This window comes from Typopeltis vanoorti, chromosome 4 (assembly GCF_054136105.1).
Source record: "Typopeltis vanoorti isolate ZY-2024b chromosome 4, IOZ_Tvanoo_1.0, whole genome shotgun sequence".
In the NCBI taxonomy this organism is placed as follows: Eukaryota; Metazoa; Arthropoda; class Arachnida; order Uropygi; family Thelyphonidae; genus Typopeltis; species Typopeltis vanoorti.
The window spans coordinates 81,577,729-81,596,797 of NC_143552.1; the positions used below are offsets into that span (position 1 = coordinate 81,577,729).

Below are 19,069 nucleotides of genomic sequence, written 5' to 3' on the forward strand. Positions count from 1 at the left end.
CTCCAAGTAGAATTTTCATACATGGTCCTTAAATGATTTGTTGAAAAATTGGACAATAGTTAGAGTTTTTAATTAGCTACTGCATTTGTCAGTGCAACATATGGTTTTGCTTGAGTCTATACAGCATAGTTTCTGTGGGAGAGGCATGCGATTCATTAGTTAGTATCGTTTTATCCCAGTTGTTTCCGATTGCACTATTTTTTGACAAATATATTACACAGACTGCAAATGTCTTTGTTCCTTATTCAGTGATACAATAAAACTACTTGTTTTTCTTGTGTCTGCAGTATAGTGGCTGTTGTGGAGGGCATGTTGTTTACCGCGGGGGGGGGTTACTATCGCCCTGATGTGAATGTGTTTAAACCTTTATTTTTGAAAGTTTATTTTTCACTTGGTTAGAGTATAATAAATTTAGTTTAATCCTTGCAAGGAGTGCCTTGGCGTTGTACCACCTTACCCCAGTCCTGAAGATACTTTCAGGTGCAAACTTTGTTTGCTCACACTTGGATAAAGGATTAAACTAAATTTATTATAAGTTTAAACCTTTATTTTTAGAGTGCGCGGTATATGCAAAACTTTTTAATTTCTTTTTATGTGAAGTAAAACCAGGAGTGCGAGTTATATGTGAGAGTGAGTGATATTCAAGTAAATATGGTATATGGTCTCTTTCAATGAAAGGTGAGTTAGAGCTGGTCTCATGCAGAGGTAGGGTTTTTTTCACCCAGAAACTCAGGTTTTTCATCCCCCAGAACACATGCACAGACATAGGACACTCTGAGAAGCATACGACTAACCACCTTATCCTGGAGTTAGGGTTGCGGAGTTCAAGAATAGTTGGAATCATGGCCACTCAACTGCCTGTTAGGACCCCTGATGATGATGAATTATTATCTTTACACATATTTTCTCAACTAAATATCAACATGAGTTGATAATTGTCAAAGCATCCATAACACATTATTAGTATTCTTACATGGAATTGATATAGCACTCAAAGTGTCTTAGGTAAGTCAAAACTCAGATTAAAGTCTACTGACTTGCATTCCCAAATGCTGTTGTGACACAGGCATTATTTCTACCTGTGTTAAAATCAAGCCCAAGTTTAAATCTTTCAAATTACTTTATTTTTACAATCACACTTCACTCTTTTACAACAGCACTATTCAAGTGCTACAGGACAAAAAAAAGTTTGCTTACTCCCTCTTAATTGAGAGGAGACCTCCACATAGCTTTTAAAGAAATGCAGAGAACCGACAAGGACTTCTGACAATTCTCACCATCTCGTGGTGCACCCTGTTAGGTAATGAAAGAGGATGGGCTAGCAATTTGAGATTTAGCTGACCAAATTGCATTCTTATTAGCTTAAACCAAAATACAAAATGATGGTACAACATGCAAAATTTCATTTCAGCATAATAAGGTGACCGAAACAAAAAAAAAAAAAAAACTGGTGAGATCTTTCTGAGCAATAAATACAAAATGTTATATTCAGGCAATGATAATCAAGGAAAAGAACGGGTAGCCATAGTATTCAACACTAAATACAAGGCTAATCTTCTTGAATAGCAAACAAAATAAAAATAGCAGAGTAGGAAATGATTGTCAGACATTCAAAAATATTTTGGGAAAATTTCGAAAAAAGAGCAAAGCTAATAATAATAGCAAATACCTGTTGGATTTCTGCTCAAGATGGACTGGTTATTACTAACACAATGTTCCAACATAAAAATGTGCACAAATTCACAAGGAGAGAAGCGGCAATAAGAAAAATCTCATTGACTATGTTACTGTTGATAGTGATATTTTCTCACTTGTGTAGGACACTAGAGTGTACAGAGGATTTGAAATTGGAAGTGATCACCATTTAGTTTTGAGCAGGATAAAATTGAATTTCATATTGAAAAGAAGAACATCTAAGAAAGCGAATAAAAGTTGAGCAGCTCTCAGTTGTGAACTGTAGACTAAAATACACAAACATTATTAAAAAAAAAAAAAAAGAGTTTGGAGAACAGGAACCTCACCTTGGAGGTTCAGTGGCAAATCCTGAAGAAAACATCGATTGAGTCAGCCAGAGAGGCATGTGCTGAGGTTGTCTGCAAGGATAGAAAAATCAGAACTCCATGGTGGACACAGGAAGTTTAAGAGGCAGTGAAGGAAAAGAAGAAAGCACATCAAAAGTTCCTAGCAAAAAAAGTCAACTCATGCTCTTAGAGAATACAGACAAATGTAAGAAAGCTAAACACTGTAAAACTAGCTAAACAAAAGTCATGGGAAGACTTTGGTAAGAACATAGAAAATAAATATCAAGAAGGCGGTAAGATATTCTGGAGGTTGTTGAAGAAGCTTAGAAATGGAGGAAAGAGTGCTGTAAAAGGAGTTAGAGATGATAAAGGTGACATGAAAACTGGAGAAAAAAAGATATCCTTGAAGTGGAGTAATTACTTCGAAAAATTGCTAAATGAAACAAGCAGTGATAGCACAGTGATAAAAAAAACACTCAATAGACATTCAATCAGGAATACATGTTCATACTTGAAGTAGAAAAAGCCATGAAAAACACTGAAATGTGGAAAGGCTGCAGGAATAGATACTCGAACAGAATTGATCAAATATGGAGGTATAAAAGTCTTACAGTGACTGCACTGCATAATTCAGAAGGCCTGGACAGAGGGATGAATTCCAGATGATTGGAGTAGAGCTCTCATGGTACTCATATATAAAAAGGGAAATAAAACTGAATGTGAGAATTTCATTACTGAGTGTTCCTGGTAAGATTTATGCAAGTATACTTGAGAAACAGTTGAGAAGGATTGTGGAAGAAATGCTTGGTGAAGAACAAGCTAGATTCAGGCCAAATAGAGATTGTCATGATCAGATCTTCACTTTACGGCAAATAGATGAAAAATCATGGGAATATAACAAAGAACTGTATTTAAGTTTTGTCGATCTGGAAAAGGCATATGACAAGGTGCCGAGAGAGAGAGAGAGAGAGAAGCTATTCAATACGCTACAGTAGTATGGTGTCAGTGGGGCTTTATATCAATCAATACTTAGACTTCATTTGAGTTGTAAGTCAGCAGTTAGAATTGAAGGAAGTACAGGAAGATGGTTTATGTTAAATCTGGTGTCAGACAAGGATGTACATTATCTCCTCTGTTATTCATTATCTATATGAATCACATTATGAAGGAAAGTGGTATTAAACCTCATATCAAAATTGGAGATGTTAAAACGTCAGCTCTTTGCTTTATGCGGATGATATAATACTTCTAAATAAATCTGCTATAAGTCTGCAAGATTCCCTGACTAAACTGAATAACTGTTGTAATAGATATGGTATGAAGGTCAGCATTAAAAAGACAAAGACAATCAAAATAGGCAGAAACATTGAAAATATCAACTGCATTGTCAATGGACAACAAGTAAAACATTTCAGCTACTTAGGCACGATTTTTACTGAAGATGGTAAATTAAATATAGAAATAGACAATGGAATCAGCAAAGCTGGTATGGTAGGAAGTCAATTGAATAAATTTATATGGAATAAGAGAGAAATTAGTTGGAACACTAAATTAGCTGTATACAAGACAGTGACAGTGTTAACACCAATTTTAACTTATGGATCTGAGAGCTGGGTTAGAAGTGAAACACTTGTCCAAAGACTAGAGACTTCCTGATATGAGAGTCCTGAGAAAGATTAGGGGCACGAACGGATGGCATTAATGGCAATATCATATTAAAAATGAGGATATTAGGAAAAAACTTGTCATTGTCAGCATCCAGGAATGCATTTGCAGAGCTAATTTCAGGTGGTACGGTCAATTAAACAGAATGGGAGAGGAAAGATTAGCAAAACAAATGCTCTCTGCCAGGTTGGCAGGAAAGACCCATAGAAAGACCAAGATATATGTGGAGTGATATGATTAAAAAGTGCCTCAGAAGATAGAAATATAAGATCTGATAATGTTGGAGTCTTGACATATAACAGACTGATTTGGAGGAAAATTGTAGATAGGAAGCTAGTAATGTATATTTTTCATGTAGTACTATCATATCCTGTACACCCCTTTAAGCAACATTGCAGGAATTTGATGATGATAATGTATTTTCAGGACTAGGCAACTCGTATATAGAGGCTAATGACTTCACATCACTCACCTTAATGCAAAGCAACTACCCAGACTGGTTTCGACCTTTACTGAGGTCTCATCAATGGGAGCCAGACCCAAAAGTGATACCAGGTTGAAGTAATGCAGAAGTCATATTTCCATATAAGTAACCAAAAGGTGTCACACCTTATTACTAAGCTACTCTGGATTAGAGACAGATGTTGAAAGTTTTTCCACCTAGTTATACTATAAATTAAAGATACCAAAAATTATTTTCTTGGTTTAATTCTTTATCCAAAGTGTAAGCAAATAAACTTTGCATGTGAAGCATTATGGCAAACATCGACACAGGAGGGTAATTTTTGGATATCACTTTTCTTGTGAACTGCGATTATTTCTCCAGTTAGCTAGTCGTTTGTGATCATACGAAAATAAAGGATCTTTCTTCTTCTTTGTAGATTTTATTCTACATATTCAAAAAGCTCTCTCTGGGTGTGCCTTTTCTTTATCCTACTGGACAAAGAAAAGATCCTCCAGAAGAAGGAAAACTGGCTAGACAGACACACACAAAATTAAAATCCACAATAAACTGGCCTCATAGCTCGAGAGTTGATCATATTTCATATTTTAAGTGGTTACTCTTTATTAGCTCTTTATGGGCAAGTCACCAGGTATAAGAACTCTTTTCCCAGATCAAAAAAGTAACAAAACCATGAGTTACACAATTCTTTAGATATGTATCCAGCCATAAATGCAAAACAATCCAACTCCCCTTCTTTCTTTTTCCTTGGGGTGTAGAAGATTAGCAGTCTTCTCTTTTATTTATCCAATGATGTGGTTATCAATGCTTTTCATGGTGATTGGTAGAGGTTTATAGTTCATAGTTATGTCTTGTACTGTTCTATAAAAGGTTTTACGGTCACAATGCTTTATGTGATAACCAATCAGCTTTGGCTTTCTTACACAGTATTATTTTGTAAACTTTTATAATGAATATTGCTTTATCATTATAATTACGCATATTCAGTTTAGTCCTATTTTCTTCCCAGAGTCTCAAGATCTCATTCATTATCCAGGGTTTATTTGCCTAGGACAAATAAAGTTATTTGCAGCACTGATAATATTCATTTTCTTTTCTTCCCATAATTTCTGTACTTCATTCTCTGTCCAGCAGGTGTGTTTAAATATTTCTTTTTCATATTGTTTCTGAATATGAGTCTTGGTATCACTACTTACAAAGAGATTATCTTTGAAGATTTTCTATATTCACCTTTCATAAGGGATCCACACTAACCCACACTTCTTGATTCTCTGAGGCCAGACTGAAACCAAGAATGCTTGCAGCATAACTGTCGAAAATATGCAGTTATTCTAATCCACATAATATTTTTTGGTGTGTAGAAATTGTTCTAATTGAGCTATTTCCCACAGCACACTGTTCAGATTTAGCTTTTTCAACATTTCTAATTAAAAATCTGGAATGAAACAGAATTCTTTGCATATGCTTTTATAAAATATTTTTCATTGAGGCTATAATTTTTACAATGAAGTTTTGAGAATATCACCAATAGCAAATCATTCCCTATAAAACTATCCACTATTCCTATGGGCTCAGAAGTCCACTTTAGTGAGGGTCGATCGTATTTCATATTTTAAGTAGTTACTCTTTATTAGCCCTTTCTGGATAAGTCCCTAAGCACAAAAACTCTTTTCCCAGATTAAAAAGTGACAAATCCATGAGATATATGATTCTGTAGATATGTATCCAGCAATAATATTACGTGTCATAAGTTTAATAACCAACACAACAAAATAATACAAAGTGATGACATTTTATGCTGAACATTATGTTATGTGTATATACAGAAATACTTACATTTAGATAAACTATTTTGAGACATTTTTCAGAAGCACAAAGATGATAAAACTTTGTTAATCTGGCACATTTTTGAGTTTGACTGCAGCAACATTATGTACAATTCAAAACAAATTAATAATTAAATGAAATAATGTAATGAACTTTTGAGTAATAGCTATAATACACAGTCTTTGCTAAACATCTCAGCATCACTGTCGATTTATATTTCTAAATTAATATTCATTGTTGTTCAAGATATCCATTACTCTGAGTACTGTCTAAAGAACTATATGCTTGGGTGGAATTCTGAATTACTTTATTTGTTTTGAATCTTACTTCAAAGACAGCCTGGATTGCATGTCGGAAACAGTTAAAATTGTAGTCTATGAGGGCTAAAAAAAAAAAAAAAAGTTATTTCTCAAACTTGCTATTCTTGCAAAACACATTTCAAGATTTTATTTCTAAAAATTGTAAAAGTAAAAATATATTCTAATAAAATTGAGTTCCTTTGGTAAACATGCTTATAAATTGCAAGCTGAACAGTATAACCATAAGAACTATACACTAATAGTGGCCAAAGACATTAAAGAACATATATGCTGTAAGAGTAATACACCCTCTGTCCAAAAAGAAACCAAACTTTTTGAAAATAGAAGAAACTAGTGGCACCACCTGTTGTATCTTTTTGTTGTCGAAAGCAGCAACCTTCATTAGTGTTGTGTCAGCTGTTTATGACATTTGTTTCATTAGAAGCCAAATTATAGTGCCAAGAGTGACAGTGTTTTGATGAACGGTAAAAAAATGAGTTTCAAACAGAGAGTTGTGATTAACTTTTGTGTTCAACTCGGTAAAGTTTTACCGAAACGCATCAAATGCTTTTTGAAGCATTTGATGCGTCGGTGCTTCAAATGAAATGCTTCAAATACAGTGATGAATGCTTATCCCGTACTTACTCAAGTTTATGAGTGGTTTAAGCGATTTCAAAGTGGTCATGAGACGCTTGAGGATGACGAAAAGCTGGGCCGTCCAAAAACTGGACTGAGCGAAGTTAACATCCAAAAAGTGTGTGGTTTCATCAAAGAAAACCCGAAATCGTCAGTGAGATTGATTGAAGATGAATTGGGGATTCCAAAATTAACTATGCACAACATTTTGACTGAGAGTTTGGGCCATCGTAAATTGAATTAGAGATTTGTTTCCCACATATTGACCGGTATAACCATCGAATGTATCGAATTGAACACTGCAAGGACCTCAAGAACACTGGTGTTTTGAGTATGAGCCCGAAACAAAGCGCCAGAGTGCTGAGTGGAGACCACCAGAAGAGGGGAATCCGAAAAAAAGTTGCCTGGAGAAGTCAAAAGTAAAGAGAATGCTGATTATGATTCCAAGGGCATTATCCACAAAGAATTCGTTCCGCCTGGCCAAACGATCAATGGTGAGTTTTATCTCGAAGTTTTGAAGAAATTGATAGCGAGAATTCGTTGCGTAAAGCATGAATATCGTGATGCAGGCAGCTGGTCAATTTTGCACGATAATGCACCATCTCATCATTCTAACATTGTGAGACAGTTTTTGAGCAAAAACCAAGTTTGTGTGTTGGATCTCTCGCAGTATTCACCTGATTTAGCACCCTGTGATTTCCTCCCCCCCCCCCCAACTTCATTTGCCAATGAAAGGAAAGCAATACGACACCATTGAAAACGTTCACGTGGCAGTAACCATACAACAGTATCCCAAAAACCGATATAAAAAACTCATTTAATGATTTAATTGACCATGCCAAATGCTGTATTGAAGCTGAGGGAGAGTATATTGATTGAAATAAATTATTTAAATAATTATAATTGGCCTGTGTTTTATTTTCTATCAAAGGTTCAGTTTCTTTTTGGACAGAGGGTGTATATGACATATTAATAACCAGTTATTTAAAACATTACATTTTAATCTGTTAATTAACAGAAATGAAACAAAATATTCTGTGCAAAGAAAAAAAAAATTCCTGGAAATTTCAGATTAACCTCAGACTTGGAAAACAAAACACATAATGAAAAAAAAAAAAAAAAAAAAGAACTGAAAGAAAAATGCATCAGCAAAATGATGAAAGAAAACTAGAGAGCAAAAGAATTTTATTATTATTTATTTTTTTTTTAAATTATTATTTATTCTTCCTCAAAGGCTCACTTTAGTGAATATGGGAGTGGCAAACTTGAGGTCTCTAGCTGGACTGCCTTACTTCAAATAATATACATCTGTTATATTTTCTATAGACTAGTCCCTACCTTCTTTCTTTTTTTTTCTTGCTCCTTCTTCCCAATGCTATTAGAATATTCAGAGGCTAGGGGTGAATCTTGCTGATTTTATATTTCTTTTCATCTTATGCAGTGGGAGTCTGCCTTCTCTCTCAGGTATTTGCCTCACAGTAGGCTAAAATCAAATCCACCCAGTCGACGTGGGATGAATTGGGATCCCCCCCCCCCCCAGATATGGAAAGGGCCTCTACAACCCTACTATTTTTTTTTTTTTTTTTTTTTTTTTTTTTTTTTTTTTTTTTTTCTTGCAGTGATTGCACTCCAAAATCCTAATGTGTTTGTGCCTTATAATACATCTCATGCTGCATCGGCTGTTGCACAGAATAATCAGTCGTGTTCAGGGCTCAAGCAGAGGGTCCTGTTCGAGAAGTATATTACAGTCTCTAACAAAAGTCAGTGATATTGTGAATGAGGAATACAGAAGGTATAGGATTAATCTTAAAAGGGAATTTTACATAGGCACATGGAATGACATGGTCTACACATGGGTACTCTTGATATTGTCTGTAAAGCGATGGAAAGGTATAAAATTGACATCCTGGGACACACCTAATATCACAGACCAGATGGAATGGAGAAGGGCATTTCAAAAGACAGGATGGTAACCTAGTTATTTATTTACGAGGCACCTCAAAACATCATGGAATAGCTGTGGTACTGAGGAAAGTTCAGGTAAAGAGCTCTTCTTGGTTATAATCCTGTTCATGACAGGATACTTTGTATTAAACTTACATCTCATCCTACCAATATGTCAATTATCATAGTTTATGCACCCCACACAGATAGACCTGATGAAGAGAGTGAGGAGTGCTACAAAAAACCTACGGACTGTGTTGGACTGCTTGATGAAAATTCACTCTCATACTCTTTCCCACTTTTGCATTCAAATCCCCTACGATGAAAAGTACATAGGTGGGAAAGAGCATGAGAGTGAATCCTGAGTGTGTAATGTTTGCTCTGAATGTAACACCTGTAGTGAAAGACTATTGGAATCTGCCCATGCTAACAGATTAGTCATTACCAATACCTGCTTCCAGAAACACCCATGATGGACCTATACTTGGACATTAACACTGATAGGTCAAGGCACCAGAGTGATTACATTCTGGCTCTCCAACAATGGAAGACAAGCACCTTTGATGTGCATACTTGTCCAGTAGCAGATTGTGGTACAGACCATCAGCTAGTAAAAGCCAACGTAAGACAGACTCTGAAACCTTCCAAGTCATGCCCATCCTGCAGGACTGGATGTCAGAGTAATCTCTAATGGATTCGCAGAAGAAACTTCAACATGGCCAATCTTTTTGAAACTAGTGAGGAGAGCTCACCTGAAATGCTGTGGGAAGGACTCAAGGTTACAGTAGGGGATACAGTCAAGAAGTAGCTAGGCCCAATTAGAAGACCAATGATTGAAAGGAGGCAGTTGGAGAAATAAAGAGACACAAGGCCTGAAGAATATAAAAGATTATGTTCAAAAGTGAGAAAAGCCATCAGACAGAACAAGGAAAATTTTTATGCTAATAAGTGCAAAGAGATAGAATTCCAATGAAGAGGCACAATTATAAAAGGATGTTATAAAGTTTAAGCTCAAACTGAATGTCATCAAAGACAGGAATGGAGCAGTGCTAACAGAAGAACTGGAAATCAAAAACAGGTGGAAAGAGTACAGTGAGGAACTGTACAGCAGAGAGGATAAGGAAAATTTGGAGGTGTCCTCTTAGCAAGAAAATTTCAATTTGGAACCTCATCCACATAGGCATGAGTTTGAAGGATTAATTAAACAGCTTAACAATAACAAGGACCAGCATTTCTCACTTTTTTTACATAATCGTTTATATTCTTCAGTCCTTGTGTCTCTGTTTCTCCAACTGCCTGCTTTCAAATCAGATCCCATGTTGAATGTGATAACCATGGGTCTCTTAGTCTTCTAAATGGGCCTAGATACTTCTTGGCTGTGTCCTCTGTTAATTAAGGCAACAGGGATGGAGGGATAAGGGCATTTCATAGATTGAGTACAAGGATATGGAAGCTAGGACTATGGCCTAGAGATTGGAAGAAGTCAGTCTGTCACCTATTGTTTTCATACCACTGCTCAAGAAGGAAGATATGAAGGATTGCAAGAACAGTAGAACTATTAGTTTGATCTCTCATGCAAGCAAGATTTTATTAAAGATCATCCTAAATAGGATTAAGTCCAAAGTTGAGGCAGAGATGCTTGAGGAACAAGCAGGTTTCAGGAAAAGAAAGGGTACCAGAGAGATCAAATCCTTTGCTTTAGACAGATTACTGAGAGTATAATTGAGACTCCTTATGGTATCGTGTTTCATAGACTACTCCAAAGCTTTTGACTATGATCAACATATGAAACTGTGAGAAGTAATGAAATTAATGGGTTTTTCTCAACACATTATCAGGTTGATAGCTAACTTGTACAGAGAACAGGAAGCCACAGAAGAACAGGTCGTATATTAACAGATTGGTCGGCAAGGGAGTTAGGCAAGAATGCCTACTTTCTCCTCACTTGTTTAGTATCCATGCCAAGGACATCATGTGTGAAGTATTGGATGAGCTTGATACAGGAATTAGGATAAGTGACAGATTGATCAGTAATCTGAGGTATGCTGATGACATAGTACTCCATAACAAGAGAGAACAAGGAAGAATCCTTAACAAAGTTAATAAGATCAGTAAGAACAGGGACTTCAACTCAATCCTAGCAAGAAAAAGATTATGGTTCTCAAAAGAAATATATCGCAGACAGGTAAGCACCTGAGAAACACATGTATCTTATCAGAGAAAAAATTGAGGAAGTCAGTAAGTTCAAACTCTCAGGGGACCCTGTAACCCCTAGAGAGCGCGTCCCCTGGGTGGCAGATAGGGGAGCCCACCATGTGTGTGTGTGTGTACATGCACGTGCATGTGTGTGTATATATATATATGGTGGGGTGGTCCGAATATACTGAATAAGGACTCATGGACCAACAGGGCCATAAGGGGCAATCATCTTGATTTAAGGAAAGCGGCACTCCCATGGACCCCTTGCTGGATCTATCCTCTCCTTCTACTTTGAGGAAGACCCACTTACTTTAATCTTTCCTATAAGGCCTTATCAGCCAACTCTTCTTACTTTATGACCCTTGTGCTATTAGAGTACTCGAGGGCCATGGGATCTTTTCATTTCTGGCCTTACAACTATGTCTTCTCTATAAACCTTACTATATTTCTTCTATAATCTACCCTTTCCCCTTCAATATACCCTATTCCTCCTATGGGTTTAAATTCGGAAGAAGGCGAGTTCAGAAGCCTTAAGGTAGCAGCCCTACCACTGAACTATTCCATCGTCAGGCTAGTCCCCTGACATGGAGAACATAACCATAATTGTAAGCCGACAGAAAAAGATAATCGGATTGAATCTATGGGAAACGACCCTGGAATGGAAAAGGGAAAACGAAAATGGAAACGACAAAATATAATACACATAGCAAACTGGAATGTAAGAGGAATAGCATATAAAGAAATAGAATTAGACCAGTTATTAAATGAAAGAAATTTTAAAATAGCAGTAATCACTGAAACAAAAAAGAAATTAAAAGGAACTATGAGAACTGAAAATTTTAATGTGACATACAGTGGAGTCGACAGAGACCAAAGAGCACAAGCAGGAGTCATGATTTGGATTCATAACTCCCTTTCAAAACAGTTAAAACATTATAAATTATGGAATGAAAGAATAATAGAAGCTAGAATAAAAATAGATAGAGGCTATTTAACAATAATTGGTTTATATGCCCCAGAAGAAGGAAGAGAACAGGATAATATTGAATTTTATAATCAGCTACAAAACATATATAATAAAATAAATAAAAATGATTACATAATTTTAGCAGGAGACTTAAATGCAAGAATTGGAAACACGAAAATTAATAATAATATAGGAATACATGGAGAACACACTCTAAACAGAAATGGTAAAAAATTGATTGACTTTGTAGTTTATAATAACCTAAAAATAATGAATTCCTTCTATAAACATAAAGACATACATAAATATACTTGGGCAGCAAGAGGATGGAAATCAATATTAGATTACTTCATATTAAATGAAAAGACATCAAAATTTTCACTAGATGTTAGAGTTCACAGAGGATATGAAATAAGCAGTGACCACTTCCTTGTTAAAATAAAATTAAGATTACCACTTAAATGGCTACAAGTAACAAGAACAGAAAGAAACATTGAAACATTTGTTTATAAAACTAGACTATTGAATGACACAAATGTACAATGGCTATATGAACAAAGAATTAACCAGTATCTAGATAAAATAAAACAAAATGAAGAAATAGAAATAGAATGGCTTAATATAAAAACGATACTAAATGCAGCAGCAAATGAAAGCTTAGGAAAGACCAAAAAATTCAATAAAACAAAAAAACTGAAGATCTGGGATGATACAATCAAAGAAATAATCAAAAAGAAAAAAGAAGCCTATCACAAATGGTTAAGCAGTAAAAGATTAGAAGATGAAATAGAATATAAAAGAATAAGAGCCATAGCTAAAAGAGAAGTCAGAAAAAGACAGAGAATCATGGAATAAATTTGTTTCTAATTTAGAACATGATTTATATAAAATAAGACCCAATGTATATAAGATTTTGAAACACCTAAATGCAGATACCAAAGAAAACATAAAATTAAACACTGAATTGAAATTAGAAGAATTTCTAAATTACTACACAGAACTGTGGACAGACAAATATTTTAAAAAAGACAACTGGCAAACAATTAACGAAAATGAAAAGGAAATAACTGAAGAATTAGAAATCAGCCTGAAAGAAACAAGAAACGGAAAATCACCTGGAGAAGATAAGCTAGGTTCAGAACTATATAAATACGCAGGAACAAGATTCAAAGGAAGACTCTTATTATTTTTAAATAAAATTTACTCAACTGGTATCTCCCCAATAGAATGGAAAAAAGCACTTGTGATTCCTATCTTTAAGAAAGGTAATAGAGATGACCCTAAAAACTATAGAGGTATCAGTATACTAAATTCATGTTACAAAATATACAGCAGAATCTTAAATAACAAACTAATGAAATATTCCGAAAACTTTATTCTAGAGGTACAAAATGGATTTAGAAAAGGACGTTCATGTATAGACCCAGCCTTCTGCCTAAAATTAATAATAGAGAAAAGAAGAGAATATAATTTAAACACATATTGCATTTATTGACTTTGAAAAAGCATTTGACAAAGTTAAAAGAAACATATTATTTAACATATTAAAAGAAAGACAAATACCAAATAATATCCTAAAAGCTGTCACAAGTATATATGAAAATAATCAAATACAAATAAGATTAAATCATGAGCTATCATATACAAGAGAGATAAACCAAGGGGTCCAACAGGGATGTCCCCTCTCAGCAACTCTTTTTAATATCTACTTAAATGAAATAATAATAAAATGGAGTAAAAATTTACATCAAGGAATTAAACTTTCACCTACAGTTAACTTAAACACTCTCCTCTTTGCAGACGACCAAATAATAATTACAAATTCTGAAGATAACTTACAGAAAGCTATTTTAAATCTAAATGAGATATCCAAAGATTATGGTATGATAATATCAACGGAAAAATCAAAAACTATGGCCTTTAAAGGACAAGATCCAGCAAGAACTAAAATAGTATTAGATAACAAGATCTTAGAACAGGTGAATTCATTTAACTACCTAGGATGTATGATCACATATGAAAATGAAAAAGATATAAACATAAAAATTGCAAAATATTTAAAAATAACAGGTGTAATTAACTCTATATTTAAACCAAACCTAGTTCAAAAACAAACCAGGCTAAAAGTATACAATACATTAGCCCTACCGGTCTTAACGTATGGAAGCGAAATCTGGACAATAAAACAAAAAGACAAACAAAGATTAACAACAGCAGAAATGAAGTTTATGAGAAAAACTGCAACGTATACCCTATTTGATCACAAAAGAAACGAAGATATTATGAAAGAATTAAACCAAGAACCAGTAATTGAAAAAATTAAAAAATATAAACATAGATGGATGGAACATGTTCAAAGAATGAAAACAGAAAGATTACCAAAACAAGCCTTAAAGTACAAGCCATTAGGAAAAAGAAAACCAGGACGTCCTCTAAAACGATTCAACGATGACTTCTAAGGCCGGAACAGGCCATACTAGGCCTAAATTCTTGATATGTATGATGATGATGAGTAAGTTTAAATACCTGGGATCCATTATTAATGTGAAGAATTGCTGTGCAGAAGACTAGAAATGGCTAAAACAACAGTCAGAGACATTTAAAATCTGGAAGGATACATCTATCTCCACAGGATCAAAGTTCAGGATTTGCGATGCAGCTATTTTTCCAACATCAACTTATGGATGTGAGACCTGGAACTTAAACAAGTCTGACAGGAAATGGATAGTTGCTAGAAAAGATAGGACTTTAAGACTCCTAAAGATATTAACAGAAGAAAGCTGAAATACTTTGGACACATTGAAAGGGTAGAAAGGACTTCTCAAATCAGTAATAGAAGGTAAAGTTCCTGGAAAAAGCAGATGGGGTAGACCATTAATGAGATGGATGGATGGTGTATCTGAGGTCTTCAGAAACACAGGGCCACCTAGACAGGACTGGTGTGGAACATTACCAAGGAAAAAAGTGACCATATGGCATCTGATGATGTCCAGTGAGCTGATGGATAGATTTATTTTTTATTACAATGGGAGGTTTTCAATAGTAAATCAGTCATTGGATGACTGATGGTATGTGGCATTAGCTAGTATTTTATTATGGTGAGAGTTCATTGCATTATATATGAAGGGGAGTATTCAAATGAGTGCAGTAGAAGGGATGAACGAAGAGTGTTTTTGAGTTTGGAAGTAAACAGTGATGTGCTACTGCCAATAAGCTTATCCCAGTTCTCCATCACACACACACACAAACACACACAATAAACCAGCAGAAACAAATGTCTGTATGATGGAGCAGTGGATAACCTTCTGCTATAGTGACAGACATTATTACTGACTTAATTACTAGTATTTTATTATGGTGAGAGTTCATTGCATTATATATGAAGGGGAGTATTCAAATGAGTGCAGTAGAAGGGATGAACGAAGAGTGTTTTTGAGTTTGGAAGTAAACAGTGATGTGCTACTGCCAATAAGCTTATCCCAGTTCTCCATCACACACACACACACACACACACACACACACACACACACACACACAAACACACACAATAAACCAGCAGAAACAAATGTCTGTATGATGGAGCAGTGGATAACCTTCTGCTATAGTGACAGACATTATTACTGACTTAATTGCTCAATTCTGCACAGAATCAAAAAATTCAAGGATTTATTATTCTTTATTATTATTACAATGGTTGCTTAGTCCTTTGCTTTCTGTTGCTCATCAAACTTCATTCACTAGTATGTGCAATAGTGTCGCTTCAAAGACAGGTGGGTTCATCATTGGTGGTAATAAGTTCGTATGATTACTGATGTGAATGCAAAACGGTTACAGGAAAATTCATCGAAAGACAATTCGTCGAAAATGCAATTCATCGAAAAACAATTCACCGAAAATTTTAAATTTTTGATAATGTTATGGTAAAAGTAATCCATTTAGAACAAAAACTGAACCATGCAGACAGCTTCTTGTACCAACAACTTCTACTAAGTAATTTAAGTCAGAGAGTTTTTGTAATACAGTACATAATTTGGATACATTATTCCTTTGTCACCCTGAATATAGATGAACTGAAAACTGGAACAGTTCGACATTTTCTTGTAAAATGTTTCACATAGCAAATCTGAGTAAAATTCATCCCATAATAATTGCTGTATTGAGGTCGCATATTACTACTAGCAACAACAATAATAATAATGAAGCCCGCATAGTTCAGTCGGTAAAAACGAAGCCATTTAGTTAGAAAGACCTGGGTAGTTGGGTCCCATTTACGCATAATTTTTATCAGTCCTGTTCTGCTAAAGGTAAGTTAGCAGGCGTAATATAGATACGGCTGGGCTTTTCTTCCGGAAACAGGCAAATCAGTCCCATGAACAGACATGAAACAGTTATCGGACAAGAAAAACTATAAGAACCATATTATTCTATAATTTTTACCTATGAAAGTAGCATTGTAATCTCCTTATTCACGGTTCAGTTTTGTTCTAAATGGATCAATTTTCTCATAACATTTTCGAAAATTTTAAATTTTCGGTGAACTGTTTTTTCGATGAATTGCATTTGCGACGAATTGTCATTCGATGAACTCGCCGGATACCATGCAAAACAGCTATTGTGCTGAACTACATTTAAATAAACTGCAATACTTGGTGCACACAATATTCTGAATCGTATTAGCCCCACGCGTCTATATATTCACCTTTTATTAGTCCATCTTGATAAGGTTTCACTGACCCAACAGCTGTTTCAAAACTGGTTAGTTCTCCTCAGAGATCAGGTAAAAACCTTAAGAGAGCAAAAACTCTCTCATTCAGTACTAAGCTCTCTGTAAGCTTTCTGGTCAACTTACCTTACAAAACTTTCATAGTTAGTTTTTATATTCGGCTTTGAAATAATGCTCAATCTAATATCCACTTGACTTATACAAATAATTTTAGTAATTTAATAATTTTTCGGAACTATTTATTTTAGTAATTACTTTTATGCACTGACTGAAAGTTCACTTACGAAAAATACATTTCTCTGACATTTCAAGTTCCTTAGTACTGAATGAGAGTTTTTGCTCTCTTAAGGTTTCTACCTAATCTCTGAGGAGAACCAACTAGTTCAAAACAGCTGTCAGGTCAGTGAAACCTTATCAACATGGACTAATAAAAGGCGAATATATAGATGCTTGGGTGGTGTCTATGTCTTTTAAATAGTCCATACTAAGGCAACTCACGAATACTGGGGAGTGTATTCCTGTAAGCTCTCTGGTCAACTTACCTTAAGGAACTTTCATAGTTTATACATTTGGCTTTGAAATAATGCTGGATCCATTATTCTAATTTTTCTAATTCTTGAGGAATTTCTTTTTTTTCAGCTGATTTGAGAGTCAGTAAATCTTTTGTGCAAGCAGGGTTCCCACCACCACCCATCCCAAAGAAGAAGAAATTCAAGTTTTTAATCCTACAACTCAGTGAAGTACCATACAATACACGAGTATGTGCAACTAAATACTACTTAGAATTAGGAACATCATCTCCAAGGCAATGCACTCAATCATCAACAATGATGAGAAATATAGGTGGCTGCCTTCTTTTTTTTTGGAGAATGTAACGGCAGAGGAATTATGATTATAATCAAGTATAATATATGGGAATGCATGATATTGAGATAGTGTTTCATTTTCTAGCTAAGCAATGTACATGGGATGAAATGCATGAATTTATAATTAAACTTATTTATTCCCTATTAAACAAACAACTATACACCAACTTAATTCAAACTAATAAACTTCAAACTGCTAGCATACATATACTTACATTCTCTTGTGAAATTATCTTCTCTAACTATGCATACAAGTGATAAAAACCTGTTAACTTCTCGGAGGTATAGAACTGTACCATTATTTAGCTTGATCGTGCTTGAAGACTGATGATCAAAAGCACTTCCTTCACCATCTTCCCGAAGCCTGGAAACGAAAGTAATAAAATAAGTGTATTAAAGTTTTTGTCTACTGATTTTTTTTTAAAAGATAAAAAATGGTCTCAGTTTTTCTAGAAAAAAAAAAGAAAATTGCCTGCCTATGGATTGAAATCTTCATTAAAGGCAAAGCAGAAAGAGAGAGAGAAAAGAATGAATTATTTTTGAACATGTTATTCACAGCTGTCTTCTTATAGGAGAAAGGGGGGGGGATCATTTGTTCAAATCAATACCAGCAAACCAACATAATAAATGTTCTCAGTTTTGCTGAAAAAAAACCTGTGCCTATAGCTTGAAATCTTCATCAAAAACAAAATGCAGAGAGAAAAATTAATTAGTTTACAAGTCATTCACAACTGTCTTCTCAAAGAAGAAAGGGGTGGGGTGGGGGAGTATAATTTGTTCAAACCAGCAAACCAATATATGTAATTTTCTTTGTTACGTCAGCATTTAATAATATGGGTGAGATAGGAGGACTGTTCGCGTCCGTGCAAAGTCAAAGAGATGGTGCCACTAGTACGTATCAAGGTTACTTTAATTGCTGGCAACTGTTGGAGGATCACACACTAAGTTTCAGTCAGATAGATCTATTACTCTGTGTTCGGCGTTCACTTGAATCGATCAAGTACTGTGATTTGTGAAAAATGGACGAGAAAGAATTTCACGTAGTGATTAAACATTACTTTTTGAAAGGCAAAAACGGTTCAGGAATCCAAAGCTAAGCTTGATAAATATTATGGTGAGTCTGCACCTTCAATTAGAATGGTTTATAAGTAGTTTAGTAACTTTCGAAGTGGCCATATGAGCACAAGTGATGCTCAACGTTCTGGACACCCTGTTGTGGTCACTACTGCAGAAATTATTGAAAAAATCCATGATATGGTGATGGATGATAGAAGAGTGAAGTTGCATGAAATTGCTAAGGCTGTGGGTATCTCAAATGATCACGTACATAATATTTTACATGAACATTTACATGTGAGAAAACTATCCGCAAGGTGGGTGCCACGTTTGCTCACACTGGATCAAAAGCGTCAACGTGTGAAAACTGTTGCAAGGACAGCTTGAAGCTGTTTCAACAAAA

At 34.9% G+C, this 19,069-nt stretch overlaps 1 protein-coding gene across 2 annotated transcripts in view; it reads right to left on the reverse strand.

Moving 5' to 3' along the window:
* Nucleotides 1-5,875: 5,875 nt before the first annotated feature.
* The window catches only part of RagC-D (Ras-related GTP binding C/D), a 215,556-nt gene continuing 202,362 nt past the window's right edge, over nt 5,876-19,069 (reverse strand). For both annotated transcript variants that reach the window (XM_090391300.1, XM_090391301.1), the window contains exons 8-9: nt 17,826-17,974; nt 5,876-6,359 (exon numbers count right to left, since the gene is read on the reverse strand). In XM_090391300.1, coding sequence (XP_090247426.1) covers nt 6,208-6,359; nt 17,826-17,974 — 301 coding nt within the window. In that variant the 3' untranslated portion in view covers nt 5,876-6,207. The remainder of the gene's footprint in view (nt 6,360-17,825; nt 17,975-19,069) is intronic.